Source organism: Amphibalanus amphitrite, unplaced genomic scaffold (assembly GCF_019059575.1).
Source record: "Amphibalanus amphitrite isolate SeventyFive unplaced genomic scaffold, NRLGWU_Aamphi_draft 001040F_arrow, whole genome shotgun sequence".
In the NCBI taxonomy this organism is placed as follows: Eukaryota; Metazoa; Arthropoda; class Thecostraca; order Balanomorpha; family Balanidae; genus Amphibalanus; species Amphibalanus amphitrite.
This window is the reverse complement of record NW_024882534.1, coordinates 168,586-191,201: the sequence shown is the minus strand read 5'-3', so window position 1 is coordinate 191,201 and position 22,616 is coordinate 168,586. Positions and strand designations below refer to the sequence as shown.

Below are 22,616 nucleotides of genomic sequence, written 5' to 3'. Positions count from 1 at the left end.
CGCGCCGGGCTGGCTCCACCCCCTCGAGAACCGAGGGGGGATGACGTCACAGGGGCCGGCCGGGTGACCGGGCATGTGACGCAATAACTCGGTGGCGATAGGCGACTGCGGTCCAAACAACGAGTGTGAATACAGAGGCACACGTGACCGCGGGTTTCGCAAACCGGCGAGGCATTTGACTCAAAGACAGCACAGCAGGGAAGGGTGTGTTGAGGTATGAAGACAAGAAGTGTGAGAGAACGTCAAGGATGAATGAATGAATGATTGAATGAATGAATGAATGAATAAAAGCTGCTCACTTCTGTTGGCTGTGGGTGCTCCCACAGAAAGTCTACAGACGAACCCACCAGGGTTCACACTTCACATGTTATCGAAAGTCAGAGGGAGTGAAGGTGAACCCGCGGGCTCTTACCAACTAAGGATCTATGAGGCGGTTGGAAAATGGCTAAATGAGGATAAACAACAAACGTGGCAAGGATAAACTCGCTGTTGTTGTGTCAACTGATTAGGACAGGCAGCATAAAAAGGTGTGTGTGAAAACTGCTAGTGTTCGAAATGCAAGAACCATAGATCGAAGGTGTACAGTGTTACAATGTTGTACAGGTGTACAATGTTAGAACACTGTTAAATGACAAGTTTGTGGATATCATCTCAACCGCCAGCAAATGACGCGTGCTCTTACGGATGAATAACGGCAGCGGCACAATTTTAACACCGAAAAAAAAAAACATTGCTAGTGGCACGATATCTGCGACTAATGTATCTACCCTGAGATGATAGACTGATTACCACTCCTTCACCCATTCCTTCTCAGAACGATCCCGCTGACAGTGACCAGCCCCACCCAGCATCAGAGCTCAACGTTCCCGTGCAATGTCACGAACCGTGTACTCGCCGGCTACTCCACCGTAACGGAACGAGCCGTGGTTTGTCCGTGACACTGTGCTACCGTGAGAACCGTGGGAGAGCAACAGCCGCGACAGACCAACTCTCCCACCGAATCTGTCGCGCTCTAATCTCCCGCCACATCGACCTCGAAAGGAGCACAGCTATTTACTGCAGCGCGTGCAACAGCAATCGATCGAGATCGATATCGGTTTGAGCGTTTGAGCGCGGTGTGGCTATGAGCAAAAAAAGTTCCCTGTCCCGCTATCTGAGGCACATGACCCACGAAAGAGCATGGCAAGTTCATGTGCTAATAAATCACCTCTCACCTGTCCCTGCACGGACTCTTGGCCCACAATAAGCCATGATAGCACCTGTTAGGGACAGGCCCAGTCCCCTGCACCCTACTCTCGCTGCTGAGAAGCCAAGACGTCTGTTTGTAAGACGCTCCATGCGAGCCTCAGGGAGCTCTGCAGCTAAACTAAGGCTCCTCGCACAGCCATGCCGTGACTGTACACTGTGCACTGCACTCTGTGCATGATAGTGCAGCGGACCTGTGACGTTACGTAAGAGTGTGTACACAAAAATAGCGGTTTCTGCATTCTAGCTTGGCGTATAATGCCGCCTAACTAGCACTGTTTGGCCTGTCTTCATTCAGAGGTTGTCGCCATTCACATAGCTGTATTTTGCATGGACTGAGCAGTGAGCACCATTCACGATTTTTTCGATTGTATTTTATGCTCTTTTCTTTTTTTGTAATAATTTTTTGCACATTCCAAACCAATTTTAGTGACCGTCCTCGGTTTAAAGAATTGACACAGTTTTCACCGCCATTTTCCTTAGAAATACACAAGCAAGCGCCGTAACTATCCAGCTAGTCGAGCTATATGCACACCATGGCTTGTTCTCGCTCACTCGTTTTCGATGTGAAAACAGTGAACGAGATGCGCGAGTACCGACCATAGCCTCTAGGGGGCGCTCTGGTCTGAGGCCCACCGTTCCGGTCTCAATTTCGCACGCCGTCTCGACTGTACCTCTGGCGCCACCTGGATACACTTGCTGCCTAACTATGCCCAGGCTGACCAATACTCTGTGCCAAAGCTTGACATAATATTTATAGTCACCGTGGACAGAATATCTTTTCCCTCGAGGAGGCTTTGTAGCATGAACGGATAAGTAGCTTGTTGAGTATCAACTATCAAGTTGAGTATACCACATTGAAACCCTACATTTGAAATAAAACATGTGCTATTAATTCGGATAGGCTGGTCCATCAACCGACAAATTATGTTTTTTCTGCTTGAGACGTGAGTACCCATTCGCAAAGATTATCTTTCACTTGCTCCTCGCTTGTAACATATTTGTTAGGATGCTACATCGTAGCATTAGAAATCAACCGTCCGCGTCTAAAATCATTCGATTCTTTTCTCGCCCTTTTGTGACCGGTCTCAGGAACTGCTAGAGAAATGGCCTATGATGTCGAACGCTTCATTTTAACTTAGTTCCAGCGACGTATATTTTATAAACGATTTAAGATGGACGTCCCAACATATATGAATCCCAGACGAATCAGACTTGTTACTATCGAGTGAATAGAAAGGTCGCTACACGAATAACAGTCATCTGCACCGAACGTAGGACATTGTGCCACCAGGCGAGATCACAATAGACTGCTGTTCCCCGAGCGAGTAGCCGTGAAGCGAAGCGAAACGGGGGCTGAATGAGACCAGACGTCAAATGGTGGAACCAAGGACGCGCCACACGCATGCAAATCAAATTGATCTGCTACTCCAGAGCATTCTTTGTCTCATCTTCCTGTAAAGGATGGCACGGTGTGAATGCGTTTTTTTACGATCGGAGTATTCATTTGGTGACACGAATTGCTACGTGCGACGTAATTGACTCGTCTCATTACTGATAAGAGGACAAACGTACTCATAGTCGTTTGAGAAAGCGCGTACCTATGTTTTTGATTGTTGTGCTATTCTGACTTTGAATTGTTATCAACTTTGTATGGAAAATATATGCACCTTGATAACTCTAGGTACGCCGTCATTTTAACGTGTTGTCATGTTGGTTCCGTGATTTCGCTGTTTTAACAGTTTTATGTATCTTTCAGGGCGATGTGGTGGAGGTCAACAATGAAGGTGAGATAGCTGTGCAATATGCAAATGCTTATTATCATAAGAATTTAAAGAACGGTTAATGCTTCGGCAATAGCGTCATAGGCGGCGGAACGGGGAGGGCACCGGGGCATCGTGCCCCCCTTTGATTTTGGCATTTTAACATTAGCCCTATGGGCATTGCATGGAAAGAATGGGACCAAAAGTCGGCACTGCCCCCCCCTTAATTGAGGGTGTTCCGCCGCTACTGAATAGCGTTGACGATCATTTTGTGATTTCAATAAGGCATTTGATGTCATCCGTCTTCTCTTAGAACTAAGCATTTATGGTGATTATCATTAGAAAACATATTACATAAGCGAAATTGTATTTGGTGAAGGTAGACTATGCGGAAAAATTATGATGCGGCACCATTTGTGAGGAACGTTGAGCAGCAAATGAATTGTCCCGATTATCGAAAGCAGAGAAACAACGTGATATGAGATTAGCAAACTGGCAGCTATCAGTCTTTTCTAAAAGCAACGTCTCAAGTTTTTTTTGTGAGTTTCCCTCTGTCTCAATTACTTATACCCTCTGTCTCTACTGTCTTTTTCAATTATCGTCTCTGACCTTACATATCTTCCCTCAAACGCTTTCAACTACAGCGCATAACTCGAGTTTGCTGTTGGCCATCATTCTTCGGTTTCACTGCGACCCGACTCCACCGGTCATTCAACCTCCCCTGACCTCCGCCCCTTCCCCCTCCCACAGACGAGTGGATCACCCGCCGTCGAGTGGAAGTAATCACCACCAAGAATATCGAGACGCGCGTGCAGCGTCAGCTGTTGGTGGACGAAGACGGTAACGTGGTGGAGGACTCGGGACCCATCGTCAGCACCGACACCACCGTCGACACCCAGGAGAAAAAGGACGAGAACACGGAGGTGAGTCGGCGTGACTCGTATAGTTACGCTGCTATATAAGGGCAAAAAAGTGGTCTGTGCGGTTGTGCTTATAGTAGCTTTAAAGGTAGTGTGCCAGCTTTCCTGGACCGTATGGAGTTAATGGCCCAGATAAGGAGAACCGGATTTTTAGAACTTATCCATACCATCAAAACTCATGGAAACGTCTTAACTTCTTCAAATTTTGAGTACCCCAGTGCGAAATTCGCCCCGACGGGTTGTCGGTCGTACCCCAACCACATTTCACACCACTATGAACAATAAATGCACACACTGAAATCGCTATTGCCGATATGCTCATCCAATCAAGTTTCGATAAACCCGTTCATCATCAGCTCCTGCGGTTTCGAACACGCCTGTTAGGTGGTGCGGTAGACCGCGCCCAAAGCCAGGGCCCCGGTAACGTGAGGTAGCCGAGTCAGGGCAGCGTGCGCTGACCCAAGCCGGAGCCGCGCGTCCTCCCGGTGTCATGTGATAGCCCGGGGCTGCCCGCGGGGCTGCGGTAGACCGCGCCCAAAGCTGCGGCCCCGGCTTGGGTCAGCGCACGCTGCCCCGACTCGGCTACCTCACGTTACCGGGGCCCTGGCTTTGGGCGCGGCTTCTGCTCATACTTTGTGGTGCGGTGGTGGTGCGTCGGGCTGCGCGCTCTGACTTCGGCCAAGAAAAATGCGTCAGCTGATCATTGTCATTTCTGCCACTTGCGTGTGGTGAAATGGGGTCATAACTTATGAGACGGCTTTTTCATATCAATTATTTTACATAAAATCATATTTCAAACCATGAATAATGTTCGACAGTCAAATAAAAGAAACAATACCAATACAGGCTTACAGTTTAAGGTTCGACATTGTGTTGTCTACGATTAGACAGCTGATAACTCATTCCCGTACGTCGTATGGTCGTAACACTATAATGACCTTTGCTTATTGTCACATGTGCGCCGCATTCGCGATTGTTGCCGACGCCCTGTTTGCAGGTGAGCCCACTACAGTTGTTATACATATCTAAAAACCGATAAGCTTTTAGGCGAAAAAGGCACTATTCCAGGCCCATTTTTGATTTCTTTTGCGATATTAGGTAAAAACAGAAGCTTCTTATCCTAGGAAAAATAAAATGGGAAATCTTTCAAAGGTGGCACACTACCTTTAAAGCATTACACTTCTGGCCTATTTCATCCACCTTCCACTTCCTATATTGACCATACAAATACCGACTCGTGAATATGCTCAAAAGTTATGTTGTTTAAAAAGTACAAAATGCGAATATTGGTCTTCGTATTTCCTCAAATGTTGCTTATCAATCCAGGCCAACTGTCCCTCTTTTTTGCTATTCTTTTTATCAATTTCTAAGTTCAGCTATAGACGAAGTGATGAAATGGTATCAACTATGCTCGACTTAGTGTGGTAACTGGTACCTGCCTCATAGATGGCGCATAGCTTCAGGTATCTTTCGCCAGGTGGCGCTGTGGTGGCTCCGTTGGCCATAATCAATGGAGCCTGCGTGGAATGGGCCGCTGCAGAGTGGTATCTAAGGGAGGTTAGCGGAACATACTCTTTTCCTATTTCTGGTGTCGCTGCTGATGTTGCCCGGCTCATATTATACCGTGATATTTCAAGATAAATGTTACTATGTAACAGGCTGAGTGTTGAAGACTGTTTGGAAGCTTCTTGGAGCAGTTTCGTCTTATCATGTGACGCCATCATCTGCTTGAAGTATGATCCTCTCCAGCACAAGGATGAACTCATCCTCATTCACGAGCAGGTAACCAGTCCTCTATTCTAGGCATACGGTCATCGCTCAACCATAGTATACCGAGTATGGCGACACCATTAGGAGCACACCCCTCTGCGAGTGACCGGTTGAGCTGCTGGGTTGCCAGCCCCACCTGACTCAGCTGGTGCGAAACAGCAGCTGTGGTGGAGCCTACTCATTGTCTCTCCTTTCCGCTCATCACGTGCGGTCCTGAACTGCTTGGTATATAGCTAGAACGCATGGTTAAATCAAGGCCCTAAAACAACTAAAAAGAATAAAAAGCTAAATTTAACGTTGTAAAATGTACTAGGTCATAATAGAAGCATTGGACTTACAAACGTCCTAGCGCCAAACGCTATCAGCATGGGCATCGATGCTTAGTAAATAAAAGACAAAGCGGTACCGTTACGTGCAACGTCACTGGCAAGGTATGCACACTTTGCAAAGAAACAGATGACATCATTATGTTCGACCAGCATTGATTAGCAGAGGCGCCTGTATTGTGTGGTGAATCAACGCGCGGAAAAGCTTACCGTTTCAATTTGCGATTTTGACGGTTTGGAACAGATTGGTTCAACTCGAGCCAAATAGAAGCACAGAATCATGAAAAAGGTAATAGATAGGGTTTGGAATCTTGTCATTGCTCCCTTATATATTTGAGCTTATGAAACAATTCGACTTTCAGAGCGCATGAACCATCAAAATAGACGTTTTCTTAAATACAGTTTTCTACAGCAACTTTTGTCACAAACTTTATGTGAAGCATTTGTTTTACGTGCATTATGCTGCTCTCGTCCAAGCTCTCGTCGATACGCGTCAAATTATGTAATATAGTTGAAAATGTTTCTATGTAAATTAATAGTGTTCTGCTAACTACCACAGATGTACTCGCCCGCTCACTGCCCTCGCTCGCTCATTGATAATCATGCACATACAGTAGTTACTCGTAGTTACTCGTACACACTGCATAGACTTGTCAGGAAATAAATCAATGCAGTTCTTTTGGCTCCATATTGTGGATTAACCCTCGCACGACCAGGCCATTTCTCATAACACGAACGACCAGGGGGGGGGGGGGTGTTACGACCCCCCCTGGCGTTTCGAAACGGAAGGTCGTAGAGCTTAGCGGAAAAAACCAACGGATTGCTCTCAACGAGATCTCGCGATTGGTGGTATATTTTTTGCTCCTAGGTCAACATTTGACCTACTTATGACCGGTCAAAGGTCAAATTTTCCGAAAAAATCAAACTTTTCAACTTTCCGCGGCGATTGCGGCAAAACGGTGGGAGATATCGACTTGAAACCTTCACTATCGTGTTCCTTGATCAATTCTCTATCGTTTGGTATGTATTTCGTTTCCCTAGCTCTAAACATGGCGCGTTGGGAGCGCCGGAAGTCGGCAAGGTCACAGTCGGCGGCAGAAATTCGAAAAATCAAAATTTAAATTTTTGAGATCTGATTGTATTTTTGGATTTGGGAGGTCCATTTGCTCCCTATAGAAGCTAATATTGCTGCATATTCCCATTGAGGTGACAAGAATTAGCAAAATAGTGGTTCGGACGCTTTTCAAAAATAGTACCGGACGCTGTTCCTCTTGTGACGTCATAGCTCCGTGACCTGACCTGACCCGGTCAATTTTCTTGCACCACACGATAGCCAATGCTTGCCCCAACATGCATGGGAAGTTTCATCATGATCCATCAAACAATGTGGGTATCACCGGCAGAAAACCTAGGGATTCGGCGCACACGTTTGGTAACTGTCGGCCGGAGGCTGTACCTCTTATGACGTCATAACTCCGTGACCTGACATGACCCGATCAATTTTTTCGGCAAAAGATGCGCAAAGGTTGCCCCAGAGGGTATTGAAAATTTCAGCCCGCTACGACAAGCCGTTTATCGTGCACTTCGAAAAAACCTCAGGGGGGGTTGATACAACCCCCCCCCCCCTAGGCGTTCTAGGGTTAAAATGTATTTGGACCGGTTTAACGGTACGCCAATTTCTAGCATTCAAATGATTCATTATGAAACAATGGTTGCTGTGTTCGAAAAGTTCCTGAGGTTTGAAATTGGATTTAACGTAAGTCATGACTAACGAAGCATAAGACGATTACAGTGGTGATCCTTTAATTTGTGCACACTGACCGGTTCAACAATCCGTATTGCTAAAGGATTCTTTTCTTTGTTGGATTTGTTTCATTTATGAATGATATAAACCCCAAAGTTTTGTTTTATAATGTTCAGTCTCTCCAGCGTCATACCAGCTTTCTGCCAAGATATTTGTCAAACAGCACGTCATAGACTATTTATAATGCCTATCCGGATCCGGCCATCACCGACCTGGCTGTTTTCCGGTTACCACTTTCCATTTACCACCTTTCTCAGAGCGCGTGAAGTGGCATGTCGAAACGGCTATGACCTCTCATGCATATGTACTCTATGACGCAGGCTCGTCACCCATGACTCAGACTGGTCGACTCCAGCACCGACTCTGACCGCCGTCTGTGTGAAAATGTGTCCACCTCGGGCCGACCGAGTCGAGTGACCAAGGTCTCGCGACACACACCCAATCAATGGACAAAAACCTTGGCGACTGGTTAGTCCCGTTGGCGGCGACAGTGGCGGTGCAGACGGTGGGCGGTAGTTGGGGGCCGGGGCCCACCACCGCCACCGCCGCCGCCGCCGCCGCGACGGGTGCCCGGCGTGACTCAGACTCGCCACCCGGTCCGATCGACCTCCCAGGCATGGCACGTGCCCCGCTTCATATTCATATATGGCAGTGTGACCGTTCGGCCTCCCGCCGGCTGTCAACGCTCCCCGCCGGGTGAGCCGTGACGGAAGGTCGTGACGCGTCTGTCACGCTGACAGTCGCCTGTCACCTGTCCAGGTGCCAGCTGAGCGCAGTCAGCTGACTGGCGCCCGGTGACGTCATCCAGGGGAGGTTGGATTCCGGCCGCCGTTTTCCCTGAATAGCTGATAGAGATAGTAGGATGGTTCGAGTTGTTCCCTGCAGGCTTCCAGCGCATCGCAGCTCCACGAAATGGAATGACATCGCGATTCTCGGAATAAGGAATGCTGAAAAATTCGCATCCTGGAATATATGTGCCTGCACTACAACCCATGTTAGTAAATAGCTATTTTTACGTCAAATATATGTATTATGCATGCGTCAATGTCATGTTCCTACTTAAATGTCCCGTTGGAAGCGTTAAACGTTTTAGCATGAGGATTGGATACATGCTAGCCTGCAGCAATGTCAGCATTAGCAATCCTTTTACATCGCCGACCACTCCCGAAGCAAATTTATGCGAATCATTGTCTGCCAGCACCACTCGCTGTCTGCCAATTAAGCTGGTCGGAAAAAGTCACCTCTGAGAACAAACGGTCTGGTTCGGCGGCAATAGACAGAGGGCGGGTTGGCCGGTGGACGGCGGCAGGGGCGTTATCGGTGGACGAACGCACGGCCACGGCGCCGCACTCCACCCCTGGGCCGTCGGTCAGTGGTGGTGGTCAGTCAGCCGGCGGTCCGGGCCGCCTCCAGCACCGAGGTCGCCCGGCTCGCCCCTCCCTATATGGTCTGACGCCGGCCGACAGTGGCCCGGCCCGGCGCCGGCAGCTGGTCACATCTGAGGGCCCAGCGGGGGTCCAGGGCGGCCAAACATCGCCGCGGGTCCCGGCAGCTCTCTGGGGCCCCGTGAGCTGAGCAGGTGCCCCGGGCTGGCGGAGGGCCGGTCCAGGCGGCCAGATCGGCGAGCCGGGTCCTTATCGGCTCTGCCGTGACGTCATCGCCTCCCCGCCGCCGCCGCCGCCGCCGCCGCCAGCGGCCTGCAGTAGTGTCCGGCGCGCCGCCCGAGAGGCAGCGTCGCTGCCGTCATCCGAACCGCACGCGTGGGGTATCACCGATGGAGCTGTGACTGTGCCGGTACTCTGTGGCTGTGGACTGTGACTCGGCCGGTACCTTGGGACTGTGAACTGTGACTGTGAGGTGTGTCGCGCGCTGCTGCCTGTGAGCGGACGACCTGTGTGGCTGGTGTCGCGCAGCCAATGTCTATGTGGCAGAAGGACTCACCGGAGCCCATGGAGAATTCCAGCGGCTACGTGTCCAACAGTAACTCGATGAACCCTCCCGTCAAGTACGCCACTATTGGCAGGAAGCAGCCGGGTGGCGTGAAGCGCACATCGTCCCTTCTGGTGCCGCAGCCGCAGCCGCCCTCCTCCTACAAGGCCAACCCCATCCCCAAGCCAAAACGCAGCCTGCTCTCGGCCAAAGATGCGCGGCGGCCGCTCAAGAACGAGCTCAGCAGGCCCTCCTCACGGGCGTCCAAGAGCAGTTACAACTCTGGCTCTGGTCTGGGGATGGGTCTCGGTCGGCCCACGTCTCGTGGCTCGAGGGACGCTCACAGTGGCAAGGCCTCTTCACGTCGGAGCGGACCGCGAGCATCACATCACAAACTGCGCCGGCCCGAATCGCGAGCGTCGTCCAAGGCGCTGATCCTTCGCCGACGGGAGTCGACCCGACGAGCCAAATCTACCGCTGGAGGAGGGCCACCGGTGAGGCAGTCGACCCGAGCAGGAACCAGTAGTCGTCCCAGCTCGCGCGGGACCCCCAGAAGCTCTGGTGGCGGTCAGCGTCGCACCTCGACCGCCACCGCCACCGCCACATCAAAGTCATCCTTCTTCTCATGGAAGCCCAAGCTGACGTTGAAACGCTCCAAGTCAGTACAAGCCAAGAAGGACTCAGGCCGGAGAGAGATTCGGTTCGGAGACGAGGGCCAGCCAGGTGTGATTCTAATGCGAGGTGTAGAGCACCGGCGGCCGGAGGGTGGACCCCCACCGCTGAGGAGACCGGCTAACGGCGGTCCGGTGACCTCTCAGACCCTGCCGAGACCGCCACGGCGCGCCTCCAGTCCGGAGCGGGGGCCACGCTCCCAGAGGGCAGCCAGTGTGGACCTACTGGAGCGGCGCGGGCCAGGGAATGGCGCTCCTCCGTCCGGCTCGCCGTCCCTCGCGAGCCGCCGCTCTCCAGGAAAGGAGCGGACCACGTCCTCTCGCAGCGTGTCGCCATTCAAAGCGCGCCCGCCGTCTGAGCTCTCTAGCTCGCCGGCGCCGCGCGCGCCTATCTGGAGGGCAGACTCGGATGGCTCTCTATCCGAGACGGTCACGAATCTGTCCGTGCTGACGGAGAGCAGACAGGAGCGACCTCGAGGGGCCGGCTCCCGGTCCCATCGGACCCCCGGCAGGGGATCCGGCAAGCCTGCGCCAAAGGCCAGTGATAAATCGACTGTGATGGACTTTATTCGACGAAAGCTGTCGATAAAACCGAAGGAAAAGCCGGTGCCGGTGCGGACAAAGCCGAGTAGCTCTCGGAGACGGGAACGGGCCTCGTCCTCATCGTCGTCCCCAGAACGGCCACGGCCCAGCGGTCGGCTCCGACCCGCCAAGTCGATCGATGTTCTGACAGCGGAGACGAGACCTCCACCGGCTGGACAGGAGGATGAAAAACAGTACATGTCACTCCCCCGCGGAAAACGGCGGTCGAGCGGTACTACCCTGTCCAGGAAACTGTCCAACATGGGCTGGGGCACGCTGGGCAGACCGTCGGCCGGACGTGCTCGGGACCCACGTGATGCTAGGGGACCTCCACGGGACCCGAGGGACATGGGAGGTCGGCATGCGGTTAGTATGCGGGAAGGCAGGAGTGCTGTCCTTCCACACATTATGCCGGAGCCGGAGAGGCCAGCACCCGGCCTGCCTCGGAGTATGTCCCACTCAACACCTCTCCACGAGTCTGAGAGGAGACCTGAGCCTCCGCGACAGGAGCAGGAGTCACCTGACCTAGAGCCGCCCGTGCCGCCCAAGCTGGATACTAGCTCCCTGCGGCGTCGGCCGGTCTCTCCTCAGGAGGAGGAGCCGATCCAGCCGATCCTGCAGGACCGGCGCGCGTTGAGCCAGTCGCAGCCGTCACTGCTGTTCCCACGGGATGAGCCAGATGCGCCTGAGGAGCCGTTTACCCTGTACGCCAACCTGCCGTTCCAGCTTCCAGTGCGACTGCCGGGCTCGCCGGAGCCGGGACAGAGAGCCGCTAACGCCGCAGCGCTCAAAGCCAAGCGGGCCATGTCTCAGCCCAGTCTGCTGGAGCCTCCGGCGGCTGAGAGCCCGCGACCGCCGAGTCCGCCGCGTCGCAGCCCTCCTCGCAGCTCTGCTGACCGATCGGACACGATATACGCCTACAACCCGCACCGCGGCCGACCGCCGCCGCAGCGGCCTCACACGCGTACCGTCTGGAGACCCAGCATCACCGTCAAACGGAAAGGCATTCTGAAGGGCCGCAAGGCCGGCGAGACGGAGGCGGGCGCTCCACCGGCGGGGCGACAGCAGGGCGTGCTGCATGGCATCGCTAGCAACATCCGTAGCGTGTTCAAGGTAAGGGGCTGGCTGGTGACCGGGCGGCGAGGGTGGGCGGCCGGACCGGTCCGTGCCGCCGCGCCGGACGGAGCGGTCCCCAAGGCCAGTGCCGGCCGCGGCCGGGTGGTGGCCGAGGGGACTGTCGGTGGCCGCGAGAGAGTGACCCCGACTGGGCGGACCATGCAGGTCCCTGCAGGGGTACTGCACGGAAGGTCACAGTCGCGGCCGCATAGCTCACACGACTAATATCTCCCTACGTTAGTCGACATTCCCCGAACAGCTGTGATCGCCCTGCAGCTGTGTCCACTGCGGTGACGCCAAAGCTTACTTCGAAGCCCCACCCTACTGCTGAGGCTCCCTTGACCCAGAACGGTGGGCCGATCCCCACTGTGGGCCGGTCTCCGTGCAGGCTATACCTGTGCTGACAGGGCGAGCCCCTCGAATGTCCGCCCACCGGCACTCGAAGGCTGCAGCTGTCTGCCGGCAAGGATCGGGGCTGTTCACTGCGGGGAAGGATCTGTCCAGCTAGAGATTCCGAGCCTGTCCGCTATGGGGAGCAGAAGCTGTCTGCTGATGTAGATTTGGAGACAGTCCGCCGCTAGGGGGATCGGCTTTGTCTGCTGCGCAAAGATCAAAACTATTTTGGTAGGCTGGACAGTGGACAGGCAGTTTATTTGCAGGTGTTACACCTGTAAATGAAGATCGTAGCCAGGTATTGAAATGCGAGCGGAACATATCACAGGGTATGATTTCAAATGTGCTGATTTAGCACTATTAAATGAAACAGCAGCTTAGGACGATTTATAACTGCATTCCTGGAGAAGATGATTTCATGCATCTTCTTATCACCCCGGAATGTTTATACGGCAGTATCTTCTTATCTCCCACAATCCTCTCTGCTCTGTATAACCCTCGGGCTGGGTAACTCCACCAATCGAGCGCGAAATTTGTTTAGCTCCTCTCGCGTGTCGGCCGGTCTTCCCGATCCTGTTGCACGGAGAGATGACCCTGAGAGCGGCCATCAGCGACCGCTGCGGAGAGATCGCCGACCCTGGAGTCGGTGTTGGCGTGCCTCGTTTCCCGGCCGACCCGCGACCCTGAGCATGGAGCCTGTGTTTGATCTCCGCACCTGGGCTGACCCACGCCCACGCAGAGAACACATGGGCGCGCGCATAGGAAGGACGCGGAGAGGACGGACGCAGGGAGAATTCAGAGAACGCACGGCTTCATAAAGGAGAGAGAGAGAGAGAGAGAGAGAGAGAGAGAGAGAGAGAGAGAGAGAGAGAGAGAGAGAGAGAGGGGGAGAGAGAGCTACATGGAACACAGATAAAACACTAGCAAACACATCATTGATCATACACTCCCTTCATACGCTAATCACGTTTCATCCCAGGAGCACGCCAGTCGCCACCCCCATCAGCTCAAGACTCAAAGACTGTCTTATCCTGATCAGCTGACCCATCCCGATCCCTGCACCTGTGCCCCACCCCATTCCCTAGCTGCACCCATCACGCGCCCACATCGCCTCATCACCCATGCAGCCAGGATGGCACGCTAGGTCGGCCTGCCGATCGGGCTGTTAGTGCGGCTCATTGGTCGTGATCGGGGCTCGGGCGGCGCCGCTCGGGGCTCGAGCGATGTCGCTCGGGGCGCCCGATCGCTCCGCCCACTCACGCGAACCACCCGTTCCAATCGGTTGTCTGCAGAAAACAGCCAGCAGGGCTCCAATCCCCGGCCGGTGGATAAATCGCTAGCGAAGGCCGATAGGTATAGTTAGAAATGATAGTGCTCAGATAGTTATGAGCAATAGCTCACAAGTCACAGAACTGCCTAACTTTTATCATTTTCACAAGCAAATTATGCAGCTTTTTCTCGCATACTTTTATTGGCGTTTATTTAGTGCCAACTCAGTCGGGAAGAACAGACGGTAGGTACATTAAATGTTGCATGGTTACCGAAGTAGACTTCGTGAGCGGAAAATCAGCATTCACTCACGTATTAACCAGCCCTGTTTGTGGTCGGGTGGAATTGTAGCTCTGGTTCCCATGGCTTATGATGTTTCTGGTATTTTGAGTTTGCAAAACCTGCACAACACCAGACAAAACAATCTAGACCTGTGGAGTCCACAGTCTACACACGAATGAGCTTCATTTTCCAACTGAACAAACCCGCAATATCTCTAAAGCATGAGCAAGTGGTGCTTCTGATTTGTAAATTGAATGGACACATTTGACGCTGCACGTTTCTCAGATGCCAAAATTCCGACACGTTATGACGTGGAATGTCGAGGATTGTCACGGCACTGGACCACCAGACTACCCTGGCTTTTGGTGACGTGAGGCATATCTATAGATAAGCTCGCGTCAGCCAGCTCCAGAGGCACAGTGCGTGCGGCGCGGGACAGGTGGCATCCCAGTGACTCAGAAGTTACGCTCGCGCACAGTGGTTGAACCCCTACTCCGCCCTTTGTCGACAATCGGCACGTCCGATCCTCCGATACCTCAATGGTTAATGATTCACCAGCTAAGTCCAAGTGGGTCTTTGTTCCGACTTTAATTAACGTGACGATAAGGCGCTGGATCGTCCGCACTATCTCACGTTTTAGTCGCGGCTGGGAGGACGAATGATGGTCCGCGGGTAATAAACACCTCACGCCTCGGAGCAGGACGCCGCTGTGCGCGAGCTGCAACGTCAGTTCCCATCCTACCGGACGGCTGGTGATGTGTGTATTGGGTGCACGAGCGGCGGGGGTGGTGACCGACCTGACAAATTACCGACCGGCCCGCTCCCGCTCGGCTGGGCTCGGAGACCGTCAGAGGGCGAGGGGCGCTGCGAGGTGATCAGATCGGCTCAGCGCGCCGCCGCTGCGCCGCCTCACGCCACAGCTGCGCCATCGCTGCGCCGCCAGTGCCGCCTGCAAACCAGTTATGGCTGCCTCGGCGCCGAGCCACGACCACCAGCGGTCGAAATAACTCGCAGGAATGCGCTTTAATCAAACGGCGTCTGTGTTGCCACGCGTTGTCGGCTTTGTGGTGGGAAGTTTGGTTACGCAGCTGTTCTAGCGGTGAACAACAACTCGATTTGGCCGACCTTGTGTCGCTGATGCTAATCTGAGCTGGTTGAATCAGAATCTGTCATGTATTTATCTTGTAACATGACAACATGGAACGATGGTGCCAGTTCCTGTAAATTTCAACACCGGTTGAGTAACTGATATTCATCGATGTGTGGTGTCCTTCGTCTCAACATGGCTTCGCACAGCTGGATGCTTGTAGGCCACTCCGGACCTCTGAATGTTTCACGTAGCTATACCATTGTATCCTGTTCTGTTTCTGTTTCTGTGACCCAGCACACGTACACGATAGCTGCACTTATGATGCATAGGAACGGTTTCGCAATGCGTCTGAGAGCATGCAATGCAAACATGCCTCGCTGCCAAGGTTTTCTGTGTTTTGAGTCAGCAAAACTCCGTCATCAGTCGTCCTGGGAGCGAAGGTGCACTATTACCGCTGGAGAAGGCCGTCAAGTATCGTGACTGAATTCAAATCCTGTTATGATGTGGAGACTATTGTTATTGAAAAGTGGTAAAAGTGTCATGCGGAGTTGGCTTCGTGTGAGCATTGTACTTCCTGGACTTTCCTTCCTGGTTGAGTAAGACAGGGCAGACTCAGTTCTCTATGTTTGCACGATATTGCAATTCGCATTTGTGGCGCGTTTCGCTAAGGCACAACTTGGCTAATTTGAAAGTTGCTGGATACCAAAGACATCTAAAATGCCAGGTATTTAGGCACATAAACTCATTATCCATTTAGAAAGTAACTTAAATTTCGAAATTACTGCGTTACATTTCACTTTGAAGCTGAGCTGTAAACTACACAACGGTTGGTTTGTTAGTAACTTGATTCACCTAAAACCCTGTTCCGTTGATGTCGCCACTGCAGTGGGTGTTCGCAGGGTTGCGCCATGTCACCTCTCCTGATCTGTCGACTGGAGAGTCCCGTCGGACGTGCCCAGTCTCACGGGTTCCACTCGCCTTTGTTCCGCTGCACGGTGCTATGACATCACGCGGTGTCTGACCGGCCAACCAGCCCCGTCTTCCTCCCCCACTGATGATGTGAGCCAGTCAACAGTCGGCTACCGGAGGCCAACGTTCAGTAAAGTGCAATCAGGGAAATGGCCGTCATTCTACACGTGTTCAAAACAGCGACTGGGAGACGGGATTAAGAGGACGGATAAGCAATCTTGTGTTATTACTTATTAAAGATGTTTTATTGCAAGTAAAATGATTATTTCGTGGGCTGAATATTAGTGTTGGATCCGGATTTGAATTCCAAAGTCTTTGTCATAGTTACGTGATACACTAGTTATTCCCAGTTGTAATTTCTCTCGCAATCAGACTGTAAAAAGAAATAAGCACTTAACAAATAACAAGGTCATTCACTGGCATGGGCTACATTTTTTCGGTTACTTCATTTTCACTTTCACTTGGCCTCTCTTATGTTTTTTTCCTCAGTAAACATACTTTAACATGGCATTGTTGTGGCATTTACGAAGTTGCAGCGTTGGTCAGCATAGCAGTACTGCAGACTGATACATTTTCTTAGCTATTCTGTTATCAATGGCCATTTGAACGAAACCCTTGATGTGAATGAGACTCTTTCTGGGGCTCAGAATGTCATGAATGTTTGTACTACCATGTACGATGGGCATCGTGTACTGTCATGTCATGCGCGCAATATTTGTTTTGTTCATTGTACGATAATAGTTTGATCCGGCTTAGGAGCAATGTTCTTTCCGGTCGACAACGGATCAATCGTCACATCTAAAAAAGAAATGTCCACTCCCATACGTTCCAGCTGGCGGTAGCAATGCTTTCTTCTGGTTTGTGGCAATGTTAAAAGTTTTTATCTTTCGTCTAATGTGGGCTAACGAGCAAGCGGTCTGGAAATCGGAAGTCTGACCGTACTCTGTTGCAAAATACATGCAGAAAGAACATTTGGTTTGCAACTAATACCAGCAAACACATCTTGTCACCGTTTGGCATGTTGGTCGAAAATCTGGAATCGAGACAATTTGTTTCCAAGTGACTTTTTACGCAGGCATTCATCGCTATCCTTTTACCCTTTTCCTTCCCTTCAATCTCTCTCTTTCTCTGTTTCTCTCTCTTTCTTTCTCTCTCTCTCTCTCTCTCTCTCTCTCTCTCTCTCTCTCTCTCTCTCTCTCTCTCTCTCTCTCTCTCTCTCTCTCTCTCTCTCTCTCTCTCTCTCTCTCTCTCTCTCTCTCTCATCATATCTGACCTCTGACTTCCTCCCGGCAGCACAAGAAGAACGGTGACGACCGCGGCGTCCCGGAGGGCTATGTGGCGGTGCCCGGTGGTGCCGTGGTGTCGGAGCGATTCACCAACATAACCAACACGCACGAGGAGCGGGACGACGTGCGGGAGGAGGAGGAGGTGCACCACCTGGGCAACTACTCCAATGAGGTGAGAGAACGCAGTGCAAGGAGAGCATCCGTGCGTTGATCAGAATGGCACAGCGCCATTTTCAGACGGAGCAGAGTAGCATATGTAACCGAATCACGACAGATAAAGCCATCTTTGGTTTTCAGGCGTGTTCCTTGAACTTCAATGGGCTGAGAGTCACATTTTTTTTATAAATTTTGTCCGAACCTTTTGATGGGAAGGATTCAAAAAGACAGAGCCACCGCTAAGCGAAGCTTGTTGCGATGACCCTGCCCTCTACCCTCCGATCGCGCAATTCCGATTCTATGGCAGAATTTAGAGTCCAAAGTTTAACGTGTGCACAAAGCCGCGCACGGCCGGTCCCCTCGCTGACTTCGCCTGGCTACGGCCTGCCACCAACCGCAACCATACTTGTCAGGAGGCCCATAAATGTCGAGCGCCCGTCGCGCTTCGAACCTGGACTGTTATAACCGCGGGAACGCGTGCTCTCACCACGCGGAGTCCAACGCTCTAACCAACTGAGCTACGGGACCGGCAATTTGTAAATGTTTCTCATTTAATTACAGCGAATTGCATTGCGAGCTGAAGTCGGCCTAATTTATTGGTCATTTTAGACCGTGACACATTTTCCGGGCGCAGACAAATTGTGCATCCCTCGTGTCACAGAGAAGCATGCAAAGAGTTTGCAGATTAATAATGAAATATTGCACATTGTTGATGAGATAAATTACGGAACTCCGAGTCACCGTTATGTCATTCGTAAGCCCTGCAGAATATCGACTTTTAAATCACGCCGACGACATACTATTACGGTTTAGTCAAGAGCCGTGACATCACGAAATGGCCTTAGCATGACGGACACTTATTCAAATACCGTTAAAAAGCGGCCTACAACTTCACTGCTCGCTTGTATGTATGTATGTATGTATGTATTGACGATCAAGAGCAATCCACAATCGGCGTGGCGATTACACTGCGATTACATCACGCTTCCCGTGATGTGTGAAACTCATAATTCTGGGAAGACCCGATCAAAAATAAATGAACAAGAACGCAATCAACAGTATCCATGCATTAATCTCATGCAGAAGATATGACAGAAAAATAACTACAGTGGAAGACAGCAATGAGTAACGACACATAGCACAATAGCGCCAGCATCGGAAAGTGCATATGAAGACTGGAGCTACCCACAACACAATACCACCACACAGCATATCATGGATATGGGAGACTTCAGTTGCGCACAAAACAGTAGCACCAGAGTCAACCGCATTCTGGAGACTTGAGCTGCGCATAGAACAGTAACACCAATCACATGAACTTCAACTGGAGACTGCATTGGCGCACAGCACAGTAACACCAAAATCCAGCCGTAACTAAGACGAATTCTATGGATTTCAAACTGCAAGTGCACAGTGCACACACACTGCACAGTTGCAGATTAAGCTGAGTGGATTGATGGAAACTTCAGCAGAATTTGTGACAGTAGCACCAACCGGTGACTTCAGCTGCAAACTTCAACGACACCTAAGCGTCCATCGCACGAGCCTGCACGGCGTATGGGCCCCATGTGATTGGCGTTATCAGTTCCATTCAGCTGTTTAAACCTCATTAAACCATCTTAACATTGCTACATCGTCCTTGTGCGTTTTTTTTTTTGCCTTGCATAATCCGTCCGGCTCCGCGGACATGGTTCATCGGCGTGTTTCTGGGATCAGGCGGTGTAGTTTCACGGCCTTTAACGTGCCTTATGTGGGCATATACGACACATTTTTATCATGGTACCACTCGACACTACTGATGCCTAAAATTGTACGATTAGCCTAAACCACAGCCACAGCACTACTACGCAAATCATACCAAATTCGCGACTATGGTCTGCAGCGTCCCGTTACTCGGTTATCGAGTTTTGTTTGGGTGTATCGTTGACCCAGATGGGGTGAGCGGTTCGGTACCCCTCCCACGCCTGCCCCGGGCGCCACTGCTAAGCCCTCGGTGCAGGGAGGGCGGACCGGTCGGTCTTCGTGGACCGACAGCAGTAGCGCCGTATTTGGTCGACGGCTGGCGGCTGCCGCTGGGGTTTTCGTGGCATGGAGTCCGTGCCAGGGAGTCCACCGCGGAGGCTCCACTGCACGCTAGGCAGGTACTGAGGCAGCGCCGACCACCGGGCAGCGGGTTCGACGCAGCGGAGCGCGACTTCGCCAAATGAACTGCCCACGGCCTGTCTGCAGAGCGGTTAGCGCCCGTCCCGGTGTCAGCTGACTTCAAACAGCCGATTCATCATCATTCTATCGGAATGACTGTTATCAAGCGAAGAACACGCCACTCTGACAAAGATTGTTCCTCAATCAATTTGCACTAAGCCTCGTGAGATAGTTGCCCGATGCTGTCAGGCGTTCATTGCTTCTGTCTGCCTAAATGTCACCGTTACCACATCACGTCAGCTCACCTTTTCTGCCCGTGTGGCCTGTTGACATCTGTTGTGAGCGCTCAAGTGGGAGTGAGGAGCTTGTTTTGGCAGCCAGTCTCGCCGCCCGCCCCGGGCCGACCGGACGGCACTTCCTGATTCGACGCCGGTCTGACCGCCGCTCGAGGCTCAATTAGACCGGTCTGACAGTAACTGCTCCCCACCCCACCGAGTCCGTGTACGGAGGCTGCAATCGGTTACAGATGTCCGTGGAAAGAGTCAGCGCAGGGTGGACCAGAAAAGAAGCCAAGCCGCGACGCCAGTCTGCAGCGGCGGACCAAGATTACAGCAGGGAGGAATATGCCGGACCACAGCGAGCAGAAACGGTCAGCCGGACGACGATAAGGTCACCGTGCAAGGCCGGCCGAGTGCGTGCACGCACCGCTCGCACCGGTACCGTCCCGATATGGAGATATCCACCCCGTGCCGGGAGAACTACCAACCGTTATGGAGATCTCCACCCCTTACTGAGAGAAGTACAGACACCTCAGCGGGTGATGAGAGCGCTGGAGCGAAGGACGGCGGGCCGGCGAGGGACGGCGACCAGAGATAGCCAGGTGGTCACCCTCTGCAGACGGGCTGGACCTCTGCAGACTGGCAGACGAGGGAGGGAGGGAGGTGAGAGAGATGAGCTAGGCCAAGGTAAGAGACCAGCTGAGCAGAGAGATATGAGCGACGTGAGAAGTATGAGCAGAGGTGAGCGGATGTGAGAGAACTGAGCTGAGCATGGCGAGAGATGAGTCACGCTGAGGTGAGAGAGGAAAGTCGAGGCAAGTGAGATGTAAGTGAGATGAAGACACTCACAGGAATAGACGAACCCAGCCGAGCAGATCCAGCCAAGCCAAGATGAGGCGAGCCAAGTGAGCTAGACGTGCTGAGAGACTGAAATCACCAGCTGCGAGCCGCTGCCCACTCGACCGGGGTCAGCGACGCCAGTCGTCCGGTCATGACCGAGGCGGGGGCGGCGGGCGCGCCGACCGGCCGCCCACACGACCCGTCAATGACGTCACGATTACAGGGGCCGCCGCCCACGCGTCGGGCCGGCGACCGGTGACGTCACGCCGGGAGCTGCGGTGGAGGGTTGTTTGCTGTCGCGGTGCCGATGTCCTTGGAGCTCCGTCCGTCGTCCGCCGGCCGGTCGGCTGCTCGGTGCCCAGCTGCCATGGGTGACCGAGGCAGGGACGGCCCGTCCTGCAGCAGACGTGCACGCGGCGCCGGCTGGCCTGTTGAGCGTGCACGCTGCCTTTGTATGAGTGCACGTCCGCCGATAACCGCCGCCCTCGTGCTAACGAACGACCGCGCGGCGGTGCTTCGACGGGAGAGCGGGGACAGCTCGTTAGGTGATGAGTCATCATCGCCGCTCGGCTAAACTCGAGGTGACGGTTTTTCTTGGTTGACGGATTGCGGTGAAGAGCGACGGGGACGCCAGTGATGCCTCCCAGGAATGCAGGCTGGCAGAGTGCCATCAGATGGAGTGCCATACCAGCCACAGAACATGACCATCGCTTTGGTCATCGGCGCCCTGCACGCTGTTGGTCGCAGCTTGGATTGTTCTGCCGTGTCATATCAGTAGAGGGGCGCAGCTCTCTGAAAGGCAGCGGCACCACTCCTAGAGCTGTGCCCGACTGTTCCACAATACCCAATCGGCAAAAGGGCGCAGCCATTTTGCATAGACTGGATTGGAGTCTGGGAGAGCGCAAAGCATGAGCTGACTGGACCTGCCGAGAGCCTCAGTGCAGTATCTAACTCTCTGGATCTGAGTCTCTGTGCTGCTGTGTCCACATAAAGTCGCTAAAATGTGGCGACTTTATTAGCTAGGCACATCTGGTTGGGTTTGTCAAGCTCAGCCAGTTTGACAGGCCCAGGCGGCTGGCTGGGCTTGTCGGGAGCCTCAGCGCAGTGGCCACTGTCTGGACCTGGAGTCTCCGTGCGGCAGTGCTCAGCTAAAGTCCCGTCGGGTCACCCCGGCGCCACGGTTCGGAGGACGGCGCGGCGGTGTCCGGCTCGGCCGTCCCGCCACCGCTGCAGAGCCCGCACCGTCCGCCCCCAGCGCCGTCCGGCCATGGGTGGCGCCGAGGCCAAAACCGGTTTGTGGCTGGCAATCCGTGAATCGAATAATTCGTGCCGCGCTGAGTGGTCGCCGGCGGAGGGCACGGGCGGCACGGAACAGTGGACGCTGCATGCTGCACTGAAGTGGTGGCGACTACCAGCCACAGAAAGTTGACACAACGGACCGCTCGGCTCGAGCAGTGGCGACATATTAGGCGAATGAACTCTGAAGACCAGTTTCATGAGAAGACACCCTTGCCTCATCAGTGGATGTTGCGACAACAAACAGAGAAGATCTTTACCGTTACCTTGCTATTGCGCAGCTATGATACCTAACTTCTAAAAATCTTGCATCCATTTGCCTTTTTTATTTTACCAGGCTTCTTTGCTGTAATTTACGGCTGCAAACGTACATTTTCTTGTTCATTAAAAACCCAACGATAATTCTGCTGCAACTGTCATTGCTGCACATTTTGGACGGATTTATGACCTGTTTCCTGCGAGAGAATACCTCTCTAATCGCGTTACCAA

At 52.8% G+C, this 22,616-nt stretch overlaps 1 protein-coding gene across 4 annotated transcripts in view; it reads left to right on the top strand.

Annotated features, from left to right (window-relative positions):
• Nucleotides 1–22,616, top strand: part of LOC122369478 (serine/arginine repetitive matrix protein 2-like) — a 47,119-nt gene that overhangs the window by 13,534 nt on the left and 10,969 nt on the right. For 2 of the 4 annotated variants that reach the window (XM_043344262.1, XM_043344261.1), the window contains exons 3-5: nt 3,005–3,032; nt 3,759–3,931; nt 17,423–17,587. In XM_043344262.1, the coding sequence (XP_043200197.1) occupies nt 3,005–3,032; nt 3,759–3,931; nt 17,423–17,587 (366 nt within the window). Of the gene's footprint in view, nt 1–3,004; nt 3,033–3,758; nt 3,932–9,529; nt 12,124–17,422; nt 17,588–22,616 lie in introns of those variants that run through there. The other 2 variants (XM_043344260.1, XM_043344259.1) reach the window with 1 other exon arrangement.